This window comes from Coregonus lavaretus, assembly GCF_964263955.1.
Source record: "Coregonus lavaretus genome assembly, chromosome: 5".
Classification (NCBI taxonomy): domain Eukaryota; kingdom Metazoa; phylum Chordata; class Actinopteri; order Salmoniformes; family Salmonidae; genus Coregonus; species Coregonus lavaretus.
In genome coordinates, this window is record NC_139992.1 from 38,647,126 (window position 1) to 38,659,969 (window position 12,844).

Here is a 12,844-nt window from a genome sequence, read left to right on the forward strand (position 1 = left end):
AGTTTAACGGACTGCTTTGCACAATTTCAACACTACTCGACAACTCAATAAAAACCATTAGACATTCAGACAGCAATATATAAATGTGTGGTATCTTTCAAATCATTTTTATTGCATATTAAACCATGTAAAGCCTACATTTCAAAAGACAATAAATTCACCCTAATCTTATAGGGGCCTGCTAAACACTTTTGTATCTGTTTGTAAAACTTTACCATCAAAACCTTTAGAAAAATGGTCTACAGTATTGGAGTTTCCTCCACCAATAGGCTCACGGGGCGGAGGGTTTATAAAACGGGGGCGGTATTTTGTACCATTGTTAAGATCTATCGGATTCGATTTCACTGATGTAGATTCATGGCGTGTTGGAATAGGTATTGGACTTTTGCTATTTGGTACGCTTATTTACGTTTTTGTTGGAGGAGCAGCTCGGTGATTACCTGCGTAAATCCCTCCGGCGTTCGTAGACTACGCGCCTCGAACCCGATCTCTATTCACGCTCAAGGGAACAATAAGTGGTATAAAGGTTATTATTATAAATAATATTACCATGTTTGACGATGACCTGATGAAGATGGAGAGTGTGAAGACCACTCCCCGTGAGACGGAGGAGTTTAGGCGGACCGCGGTGAGGAGAAAATCGAAGGCAGTATCGCGGGAGACAGAAGGTCAGCATTGTCAAACTGCAGTTGATTTTGTAAACTTTTGGTAATGTTGAGTGAGTGCGTCAGCGCAAATAGAACTAACTTGACAGATTTCAAATGTATCCTACTATAGCCTATGTTGTCTGTGTTTGTTGCAGTGCATGTTATGATGTATTTAACTAATTGTCAGTGGCGATGGATCCTCTGTGGCTCCTGATCCGAAGTCATATTTTGAGGAACAGCGACGGCAAGGTAAAGAAGATGCCCACAGCCAAGTCATCTTTAGATAGAAGGTCTGGTGTGTTGGCATGGACGAGGTTTGCATGTCATTGGGGAGCCCAATCTAATGCTGTAGGAACTGAACTCGGCAAACAAATAAAAATAAACGTCCTCTCGCTGTCAATTGCGTTTATTTTCAGCAAACTTAACATGTGTAAATATTTGTATGAACATAACAAGATTCAACAACTGAGACATAAACTGAACAAGTTCCACAGACATGTGACTAACATACATTTTTTAATGTGTCCCTGAACAAAGGGGGACAAAATCAAAAGCAACAGTCTGTATCTGGTGTGGCCACCAGCAGCATTAAGTACTGCAGTGCATCTCCTCCTCATGGACTGCACCAGATTTGCCAGTTCTTGCTGTGAGATGTTACCCCACTCTTCCACCAAGGCACCTGCAAGTTCCCTGACATTTCTGGGGGGAATGGCCCTAGCCCTCCCCCTCCGATCCAACAGGTCCCAGACGTGCTCAATGGGATTGAGATCCGGGCTCTTCGCTGGCCATGGCAGAACACTGATATTCCTGTCTTGCAGGAAATCACGCACAGAACGAGCAGTATGGCTGGTGGCATTGTCATGCTGGAGGGTCATGTCAGGATGAGCCTGCAGGAATGGTAACACATGAGGGAGGAGGATGTCTTCCCTGTAACGCACAGCGTTGAGATTGCCTGCAATGACAACAAGCTCAGTCCGATGATGCTGTGACACACCGCCCCAGACCATGACGGACCCTCCACCTCGATCCCGCTCTAGAGTACAGGCCTCGGTGTAACGCTCATTCCTTCGACGATAAACGCGAATCCGACCAAAACCGCGACTCGTCAATGAAGAGCACTTTTTGCCAGTCCTGTCTGGTCCAGCGACGGTGGGTTTGTGCCCATAGGTGACGTTGTTGCCGGGTGGGACCTGCCTTACAACAGGCCTACAAGCCCTCAGTCCAGCCTCTCTCAGCCTATTGCGGACAGTCTGCGCACTGATGGAGGGATTGTGCGTTCCTGGTGTAACTCGGGCAGTTGTTGTTGCCATCCTGTACCTGTCCCGCTGGTGTGATGTTCGGCTGTACCGATCTTGTGCAGGTGTTGTTACACGTGGTCTGCCACTGTGAGGACGATCAGCTGTCTGTCCTGTCTCCCTGTAGCGCTGTCTTAGCCGTCTCACAGTACGGACATTGCAATTTATTGCCCTGGCCACATCTGCAGTTCTCATGCCTCCTTGCAGCATGCTTAAGACCCATTCACGCAGATGCGCAGGGACCCTGGGCATCTTTCTTTTGGTGTTTTTCAGAGTCAGTAGAAAGGCCTCTTTAGTGTCCTAAGTTTTCATAACTGTGACCTTAATTGCCTACCGCCTGTAAGCTGTTAGTATCTTAACGACCGTTCCACAGGTGCATGTTCATTAATTGTTTATGGTTCATTGAACAAGCATGGGAAACAGTGTTTAAACCCTTTACAATTAAGATCTGTGAAGTTATTTTGATTTTTACATTACACATTAAAATTTTAGTCATTTAGCAGACGAGCGACTTACAGGAGCAATTAGGGTTAAGTGCCTTGCTCAAGGGCACATCGACAGACTTTTCACCTAGTCGGCTCAGGGATTAGAACCAGTGACCTTTCGGTTACTGGCACAACGCTCTTAACCACTAAGCTACCTGCTGCCCCGAATTTACGAATTATCTTTGAAAGACAGGGTCCTGAAAAAGGGACGTTTCTTTTTTTGCTGAGTTTAGCTGGTCTGGTCATCCCTGTACAGTAGTGACAGGATACCTCCCATTCAAGTGACGGCCCCAGTGTCTCCTATTTAGTCCCCAGCTGAGGGCTTTCAGTCATGGCCACAATGGAGACACGCTATTAGCGCCTATTCTTTACAAAATAATCCATTGTGTCATTCTCTAATTGTAAACTACTTAGGCAATGTATTATTAGTGGTTGAATTAGCCTACACCTTTTTAGGGTGGCGATCACAAGTGCATTGAAACTAGTCTATGTCAGGATGCATTTACACACTGAAGACTGAAGTGGCAGAAGAGGAACATGTCAGTAGTTTTACTGGTTATGCTAATCTATCACTGGCATGCCCTGGAGGGTGTATGTGTTCTGTTTGTAATTAACCTTCTCTAGGTATTGTGTGTTTGTGTGTGCACATTGGCAGCAGCAGGGCTCAGCTCTTCCGATTTTACTGAAGTTGAGCTAAACTGAAATCTCCTTTCCCCTGAACAAATATGACTGGACTTTGCCTGTGGCTCTCTAGACCTAGTCTACCTAGTGCTGAAGCCATAACAGAGTGTCTGTGATGTCTGCCAAGGCATTGACTGAGCACAGCTGACTGGTATAATATGTTACAGTGATTTACTGTCCCTTACACTCTAATGTAGTGGTTATTGTCTGTGGAGATACCTGATTTCACTCAGGAAGCTCCTCCTCTTCCACTTCCACTTTAAAGACAGTCACACACTGACCACTCAGTCAGAAAGGGACACTTGCTGATAAGCAGTGAGTGTGTTTGGGTGTGTATGAGTCTTAGAGACTGAAGCAGGACTCCATTCAAGAACAGCAGTGGTGTGTGCGACGCGCTCCTCTGTCCTTTCTGGAATAGCGTGTATGTGAGAAGAGGGCAGACTTCTGTCAGACAGACAACACATCTTGTGGATTCAAGTTGTGTGCTTTTTCGTGACCAGAAACATGCAAACACTTTGTTCAGTTGCTTTACTATTTCACAGTGCCATTTTGAACTAGCTAAGTAACATTTAGATTTAACTGGCCACTGTATGACAAACGCATAGGGTTTGAGTGTGTGTCTGTGAGCACAAACTGTGCCAATACTGCAGAGTCATCATTATTATGCTAAACTCATATGTTGGCAGCACTTTCTGTCTAATTTTTACCTAGTCTGAGTCATCATGCTACTCCTTATCATGCTAAACAGCATGACACAGAGTACATGGAGTGGAATGTTAGCCTGAAATCCAGAACCTGTTTTGTTAACTTTTACCCACTTCAAAACAACATACTGTCACTTTGGTCGTCCTCTCCTCCTCAGGAGACACACAGACACAGACTGCAGTCTGTTGGTTAAGACATATAGCTTATTATCTCTCCAATGATGTAAGGAAGACTAGAAAGGGTTAACCTGTTGAGAGAAGTGAGAGTGAAAAGCAGTCAGATGACTTGGAGAAACACCATCTCAGCAACACGTGGTGAATTTAGCTCTGTTTCACATTGATTCCTGGAATTGTTAATAATATCAGTAAGCTTGGCATTGTTTTTGGCCAGGAATGCAATTGTTAATCTTTAATTTCTCCTGACAGCATTGGAAACTCATAGAATAAGCGAGCTAGCGACTTCAGTGAAAGAACAATGGGACAAGATAAAACTATAAAGATACCATACTTTACACAAGATACATTCTCACTGGGCAGAAGGTTACAATGGTTAAAGGGGCAATCTGCAGTTCAAACAACAGAGGCCACCCCGCTAATGTTCCTGCTGAGGAATGGGGGTGGAGAAATGCAACCACTCTCACATTCATAGACTGAGCTATGGATGCAAAGACTGACCATCCAATAGACCAAAATGTAAAAAATTTGAGGTGATAGTGTTTGTTTACAATTACATTGTTCACAAACAATGGAGAAAAACAAGCCTACATTTTGGGTTCCGTCGGGTTAAGACTGTTGAACCAAGCTCATGAGGCATCTACAAGTTACATTCTTCAAGAATCAATTGGGACACATCACCAATATCAAAGTCCAAAAATGGATGTAGCAAACACAGATTGCCCATCCAACCAATAAGTCAAAGGGGTGTCGATTACAGATTGATTTAATAAGTATGCCATCAGAGGATGGACTGTTTTAAAGTATATTAACTTCCTCATACCCTTACTGTATGTCACTGTGGCAGGTGTCCAATCTCCCTCTTACTAGATCTCTCGCTCTCCCTCAGTACTGAGCAGCAGTGTATGTGGCTCTGTGTATAGTACTGTAGCTGTGGGAGCACCATTACCAGAAATGGCGGTCAATGGAAAGAGCCCATTTTAAAGTGGCCTTTTGTTATCCCAGCACAAGGTGCACCTGTGTAATGATCATGCTGTTTAATCAGCTTCTTGATATGCCACACCTGTCAGGTGGATGGATTATCTTGGCTAAGGAGAAACGCTCACTAACAGGGATATAAACAAATTTGTGCATAAAATTGGAGAGAAATGAGCTTTTTGTGCGTATGGGAACATTTCTGGGATTTTTTTAAAATTTAAACTCATGAAACCTGGGACTAACACTTTACATGTTGCGTTTTATATTTTTGTTCTGAAACCAGGCTAGGATAGATCCCTTACTCAGCCTCTCCCTCCTCCCTCCTTGTCTCCAGTGTCTCCTGAACCTGCCCATCTCCAGAGCCCTGGGAAGAGCCCTGTCAAGGTGCCAGGAGAAGCTCTACTCACAGGGAAGGGATCAGGACAACAAGGGAGGGGGCTAGCAGTCCACAGCCCAGGAAAGTGTCCTGTGACCAGGCCTAGCCACAGCCCGGTGAAGGGGGCACCACCAGGGACCCAGAGCCCAGGAAAGGGACTAGGGGTTCACAGCCCAGGAAAGAGCTTCATACAGGGGGGACTAGGATCTCAGTCCCCAGGGAAAGGTGCAAAATCCAGGCTGAACCAGCTGAGAAGCCCTGGGGCCAGGAAGAAGAAGAGACATGGACTGATGGCAGGATCGCCCTGCCGCCTGCCTGACCTCATCATTCACCTTGAGGGAAACCAGTCTGTGCTCAGATCAGCTAACAGCAGCCCAACACATACCACCACCTCCATAAGCCTGGACCAGCCTACAGACCCAGGCAGTGGGTCTACCCCCAGCTCCCACACAGGACTGGATGCTCACAGACCCAGTCCAGACAGGGCAGTAGTAGTGACCCATAGGGAGGGCAGAGCGAGGGAAATCTCTCCCATAAATATGAATGGTTTGGACCTGATGAGGGACGCTGTACTGGTCAATGGCCATATAGGAGACGGAGGGAAGGTGGATACAGGGCTGAACGTGGAGCTGCCCCCCTCTCACAGAACTGAGACTGGGACGGAGAAGGCCAAGCTTCAGGAGAGCTCTACAGATAAGAAGATGGAGAGAGGGAGTGAGGAGGTGAAGGTGCAGGACTCCACTGAACAGAAGCTATATAAGATAGCCAATGAGCTTCTACAGACGGAGCGGGCCTATGTTGCTCGCCTTCACCTGCTAGACCAGGTCAGTGTGTCACTGTCAACCTCATTGTTTCTGTTCATTCACTGTAGTGATCACCACATGACTTGATCAGTATGTATTGATTAGCAGTGTTTTAACACTGAGTGTGTGTGTGTGCAGGTGTTCTGTGCGCGGCTTACTGAGGCGGCCGGTAAAGGCTTGTTCCCTGTAGATGTGGTGAGGACAATCTTCTCCAACATCTCCTCCATCCACACCTTCCACAGCCAGTTCCTACTGCCAGACCTGGAGACACACATGGACCAATGGTGAGACAACCCAAGTAGATGATGCAATTGAAGTACTTATCTACAATGGAACTGAAGGACATGATTGGATTGGAACCTTTTTTTATTCAATGAAAAATATGGTTTTATTTTGTCATTCATCCAGCCTAACAAAGACTACAGTGATTTTAATATTCTTACATTAAATCTCTAGCTTCATATCTAAACAGTGATTAAATAATCATTTTTTGACCTTTGATCACCGACCCTTGACCCTGCAGGTCTGTGAGTCCTCGTCTGGGTGATGTCATGCAGCAGCATGCTCCCTTCCTCAGGATGTATGCTGAGTACGTGATGAGCTTCGACCACGCCATGGAGCTGCTTAGAGTCTGGACGGAGAGGTCCACACCATTCAGGAATGTCATACAGGACATACAGGTATGGTGGCTGGGCAGGGACACAGAGTAAATCTCTGTTCACACTTTACTGAATATCTTATTCATGCTCTTAATCTTAATTTCACCATTCACCCAAAGAAAACCAATAGTTGCTAACTTTGCAGTGGTGAAAACATTTAGTCAATCTTGCCCTGTTGTTGATTTGCTTTATCTTCCAGAGTCAGGCGGTGTGTGGTAGTCTGACCCTGCAGCACCACATGTTGGAGCCGGTCCAGAGAGTACCTCGTTATGAGATGCTGCTGAGAGACTACCTCAAGAGACTGCCTGATGACGACTCAGACCACAGCCACGCAGAGAGTAAGTTGACACCTGCCTTACTTACTGTACCATAGACATAGTCCAACATACAGTAGATCCACAAAGGCCAGCCTCACTCTTACTGAAGCAGAGATCAGGTAGTCCTCATCGCTAGCTAAGACTCACGCAGTGTCGTCACAGTAACTGTCACAGAAACCATAATAGATTAGGTTTTGTGGTTTAGGGGTTTTGTGGTTTTGCTATTCTTTATAAAAAATAAAATAAGGTATTGATCTCTTTGTCTGCCTTCAGAGTCTCTGCAGGTCATCTCCATGGCAGCAACACACTCGAACAGCGCCATCCGCAAATCAGTACGTGCAGATCTAATATGCTAATCCTCTACATTCTGCAGATACAGTGGGGAAAAAAAGTATTTAGTCAGCCACCAATTGTGCAAGTTCTCCCACTTAAAAAGATGAGAGGCCTGTAATTTTCATCATAGGTACACGTCAACTATGACAGACAAAATGAGAAAAAAAATTCCAGAAAATTACATTGTAGGATTTTTTATGAATTTATTTGCAAATTATGGTGGAAAATAAGTATTTGGTCAATAACAAAAGTTTCTCAATACTTTGTTATATACCCTTTGTTGGCAATGACACAGGTCAAACGTTTTCTGTAAGTCTTCACAAGGTTTCCACACACTGTTGCTGGTATTTTGGCCCATTCCTCCATGCAGATCTCCTCTAGAGCAGTGATGTTTTGGGGCTGTCGCTGGGCAACACAGACTTTCAACTCCCTCCAAAGATTTTCTATGGGGTTGAGATCTGGAGACTGGCTAGGCCACTCCAGGACCTTGAAATGCTTCTTACGAAGCCACTCCTTCGTTGCCCGGGCGGTGTGTTTGGGATCATTGTCATGCTGAAAGACCCAGCCACGTTTCATCTTCAATGCCCTTGCTGATGGAAGGAGGTTTTCACTCAAAATCTCACGATACATGGCCCCATTCATTCTTTCCTTTAGACGGATCAGTCATCCTGGTCCCTTTGCAGAAAAACAGCCCCAAAGCATGATGTTTCCACCCCCATGCTTCACAGTAGGTATGGTGTTCTTTGGATGCAACTCAGCATTCTTTGTCTTCCAAACACGACGAGTTGAGTTTTTACCAAAAAGTTCTATTTTGGTTTCATCTGACCATATGACATTCTCCCAATCCTCTTCTGGATCATCCAAATGCACTCTAGCAAACTTCAGACGGGCCTGGACATGTACTGGCTTAAGCAGGGGGACACGTCTGGCACTGCAGGATTTGAGTCCCTGGCAGCGTAGTGTGTTACTGATGGTAGGCTTTGTTACTTTGGTCCCAGCTCTCTGCAGGTCATTCACTAGGTCCCCCCGTGTGGTTCTGGGATTTTTGCTCACCGTTCTTGTGATCATTTTGACCCCACGGGGTGAGATCTTGCGTGGAGCCCCAGATCGAGGGAGATTATCAGTGGTCTTGTATGTCTTCCATTTCCTAATAATTGCTCCCACAGATGATTTCTTCAAACCAACATGCTCACCTATTGCAGATTCAGTCTTCCCAGCCTGGTGCAGGTCTACAATTTTGTTTCTGGTGTCCTTTGACAGCTCTTTGGTCTTGGCCATAGTGGAGTTTGGAGTGTGACTGTTTGAGGTTGTGGACAGGTGTCTTTTATACTGATAACAAGTTCAAACAGGTGCCATTAATACAGGTAACGAGTGGAGGACAGAGGAGCCTCTTAAAGAAGAAGTTACAGGTCTGTGAGAGCCAGAAATCTTGCTTGTTTGTAGGTGACCAAATACTTATTTTCCACCATAATTTGCAAATAAATTCATAAAAAATCCTACAATGTGATTTTCTGGATTTTTTTTCCTCAATTTGTCTGTCATAGTTGACGTGTACCTATGATGAAAATTACAGGCCTCTCATCTTTTTAAGTGGGAGAACTTGCACAATTGGTGGCTGACTAAATACTTTTTTCCCCCACTGTAACAGTTGTCAGTACAGTATATCTAGAGACCCATTTCTCTTTTGGCTTAGAGAGTAAAATATTACTACGCTTAACTACTGTCATCTGTACTTTGTTCATTTTCTATTGGTTGGGACAGAAGTTTATGATATGCTCTGTTGTTTAACATCCTCCGTTCTGCTGTGTTGTCCTCTAGGAGAACCGGAAGAAGCTGCTGGAGATCTACGAGATGTTGGGGGAGGAGAAGGACGTGATGAACCCCTCTAATGAGTTCATCAGGGAGGGACGCATTCTGATGCTGGCTGCCAGGAACTCCGCTATGGAGAGACACCTCTTCCTGGTTAGACCAGCTCACAATATTTTAACCTTTATTTTACCAGGAAGTCCCATTGAGGTCAGAAGACCACCTCTTTCCCAATGGAGACCTTATGGCTTTTAGGAGGACACAACATTATATAATGTTGCTATAGAAATGTATAGTGTAGAACAGACATGATTTTCTGCTATGTATAATATGGAATTAAATAATCTCTATTTCGTCGAAATCTTGCACTTCACTGAATAGTAACCACTGAACATCCATCCATCCATTAACCCACACGGGTCAAACTCATTCCAAGGATGGCAGGTTTTCACTCCACTCTTGTACTTGATGAATTAAGGTCACTAATTAGTAAGGAACTCCCTCACCTGGTTGTCTAGGTCTTAACTGACAGGAAATAATAAACTCGCAGACACTCGGCCCTCCGTGGAATGAGTTTGAGACACTCCTGCATTAATGGGTCATTCAGGAGACTCTTGGTGCTCATACTTAAAACCCTCATGTCTTTCTTGCCTCTCGCGCCCTCTGCTGTCAATCCAGTTCAACAACATGCTGCTGTGCTGCACTCCTCGGTTCAGCCTGGGTGGGCAGCGGTTCACCCTGCGGACACGGATAGACGTGGAGGGCATGATTGTGCAGCGCACCACCAACGAGCACCACCCCCACACCTTCAAGGTGTCTGGAAAGGAGAGGACCCTGGAGAGGACCCTGGACCTACAGGCCAGGTGAGGGGAGGGGTGGATGTCACACTAATATAACTCACCTGAAGGTCTTGGATGGATGAATATATTTTGTATAAGTGTTAACGTGGCGTTCTCTTTCCAGCTCTGAACAAGACAAGGAGAACTGGATAAAGGTAACAGTGCTTTGTCATATTTTGAAACATGTATGAATTACCAATGACACATAATGAGTATATCGAGAGAGCACACATGGTCTAACAGGCCTTGTACTTTCAGGCTTTTCAGGACACCATTGATGTTTTCCGGCAGAAGATTGAGACTTTTAAGTCAGCTTCTAAAGAAGTAGAGGTATCTGTAAGGATACCGATATAATTTTATTTTGTGTGTGTGTGTTTCTCCATCTGTACAGTATGCTCACTGTATTCATATAGAGGGATAAATCACAGGCAAAGTGGAGGGGAACGGATCATTTAGCTAAAGGGAAGGAGGAACAACTCGTTTGTGATCCTATTGCATGTACGGGTGGAAAAACCACAAAGCGAGACTGAAAACTGATTTTGAGTGTGTCTTCGCTCCTGTGTGTGTGAACAGACGGAGGAACTGGGTCGGCGTGCCCCTCGATGGATCAGGGACAATGAGGTGACTGTGTGCATGAAGTGTAGCGAACCCTTCAACGCCCTCACCCGATGGAGACACCACTGCAGAGCCTGTGGCTGTGTGAGTTAACAAACACACACACACACGTACGCACATATAGATACACACACACACACACACACACACACATGGGATACATAACACACACTTCACATTCCCTTTACCTAAGGCTGGGGTAAGGTTATGATTAGTTGAAATAGCATTCACGTTCAGTGCTGTACTTCCATTCTTTCTAACATAACCAGCCAGATATGACCATGACGTCCTGTGTGTCCACCTGTTTGTCAGGTGGTGTGTTGGAGGTGTTCAGAGAACAAAGTAACTCTGGAGTACGATGGCAACAAGGTGAACAAGGTGTGTCTAGACTGCCACTCCGCCCTGACCTTCCGGGCCAACAAAGAGGAGAGGGGAGAGGGCAAGGAGGGGGGGCATTCTAGAGGTTCCACACCCCACCTCCCCATTTCCATCCCTACCCTTTTCCCAGGATGTGAAGGCCCTTTCTAGGGTCCCCTTGCAGGGAACAGGTGACTGGTGTCATCAATGAAAATGGGATGGTGGTTAATGACAATGCCATGGTTGGCAAGGGGACGGTCATCAATGGAAGTGTCACTGATAATGGTTACGGTAGTGTCGCCAATAGAAATGGGATGGCTGTCAATGACAGCGAGGAGGCTCACTCGAACAGCCTCAGTGTTCAAACACACACTATCCCCCAGTCTCTGTACTTGTGTTAGTGGCTTTAATGAGATACAGTGAGCTCCAAAAGTATTGGGACAGTGACACATTTGAAATGATACTATGAGGTTAAAGTGCAGACTGTCAGTTTTAATTTAAGGGTATTTTCATCCATATCGGGTGACATGTTTAGAAATTACAGCACTTTTTGTACATAGTCCCCCCATTTTAGGGAACCAAAAGTATTTGAACAAATTCACATATGTGTATTAAAGTAGTAAAAAGTTTAGTATTTGGTCCCATATTCCTAGCACGCCTTGATGACATCATGCTTGTGACTCTTGTTGGATGCATTTGCTGTTTGTTTTGGTTGTGTTTCAGATTATTTTGTGCCCAATGGAAATTAATGGTAACTAATGTATTGTCATTTTGGAGTCCCTTGAATTGTAAATAAGAATAGAATATGTTTCTAAACACTTGATTCCGGAACATTTTTCTACTTTAATACACATATAAGTGAATTTGTCCCAATACTTTTGGTCCCCTAAAATATGGGGGGGAGGACTATATACAAAAGGTGTTGTAATTTCTAAATGTTGGATGAAAATACCCTAAAATTAAAGTTGACAGTCTACACTTTAACCCAATAGTCATTGTATCATTTCAAATCCAACGTGCTGGATTACAGAGCCAAAAGAACCCAAAATGTCACTGTCCTAATACTTTTAGAGCTCTCTGGTATTCCCTAACAGGTTGGCAATGAAATTTATTTTGTGTAAAAACTCTGGCGACGCAATGTAAGAGTATTCTGCCTATTCTCTATCTGGATCAGAAAATCAACTAACTTTCGTTTGTATTTGAAGTTATTTTCCTTTTGAAAAAATAAAGTTAAACTTGTTGCAAGGTGTTCATTTGAACTTGAAAATAAAAGTTTGAAACTTATGAGCTAAGTTTCTTATGGTACCAGTATGTGTTATTAAAGAGATTCTCTGATACTTTTGTAGACTTCTTTTGCCAGTAGTTCTGAAAGTAGCACTTAAGAAAATTGCGTACTACATCACAGATATGTGCACTACGTCATTGCTCTCTCTCCATTAATCCCGCCCGTGTAGGCGTGTTTTGCATCGGCTGGAAGTTGATTGCCTTCAATTTGGAACCGGGCTGCCTTCCGGGTTTGAGCCAGGTGCCCCTTTCAAAGTCTGCTCAAAACAAAAGTGACGTAATTAAGCATGCGTAGTAATTACTAGGATTCTGTGTTTTCCCATGCAAAAGAATTGCTTTTGATAAAAATGCTTTTATCTGCCTTCCCAATGAGACATTTTTTAGAAAATTCTAACATTTAGTTCATGGAAAAGAGGTGTATGTTTCTGGACGATGCACCAGGCTGCCTTGTTGACAAAATGACAGAGCTGTGCAGATTACTGTTGGATTTG

The 12,844-nt window shown here is 44.4% G+C and overlaps 1 protein-coding gene across 3 annotated transcripts; it reads left to right on the forward strand.

Annotated features, from left to right (window-relative positions):
- Positions 1-340: 340 nt before the first annotated feature.
- LOC311129007 (FYVE, RhoGEF and PH domain-containing protein 4-like) lies at positions 341-12,377 on the forward strand. 3 transcript variants are annotated; one of them, XM_084161244.1, is made up of 12 exons: positions 341-668; positions 5,299-6,164; positions 6,282-6,427; positions 6,667-6,823; positions 7,002-7,140; positions 7,393-7,451; positions 9,271-9,414; positions 9,937-10,121; positions 10,222-10,252; positions 10,356-10,433; positions 10,671-10,796; positions 11,025-12,377. In XM_084161244.1, exons 1-12 carry the CDS (start codon positions 551-553, stop codon positions 11,238-11,240), a joined length of 2,265 nt encoding a protein of 754 aa, XP_084017370.1. In that variant the 5' UTR covers positions 341-550; the 3' UTR covers positions 11,241-12,377. The 3 variants fall into 3 exon arrangements, with proteins under 3 accessions (XP_084017370.1, XP_084017371.1, XP_084017372.1); XM_084161245.1 differs by having other exon boundaries at positions 10,356-10,427; XM_084161246.1 differs by lacking the exon at positions 341-668 and adding an exon at positions 839-896.
- Positions 12,378-12,844: the final 467 nt, after the last annotated feature.

Excerpts from the sequence above, each read along its gene's own strand:
- LOC311129007 (XM_084161244.1), top strand. The coding sequence starts at position 551 with ATGTTTGACGATGACCTGATGAAGATGGAGAGTGTGAAGACCACTCCC. Across the intron at positions 6,824-7,001 it reads ATGTCATACAGGACATACAG|AGTCAGGCGGTGTGTGGTAG; the intron begins GTATGGTGGCTG and ends TTTATCTTCCAG. Across the intron at positions 10,253-10,355 it reads ACAAGGAGAACTGGATAAAG|GCTTTTCAGGACACCATTGA; the intron begins GTAACAGTGCTT and ends TTGTACTTTCAG.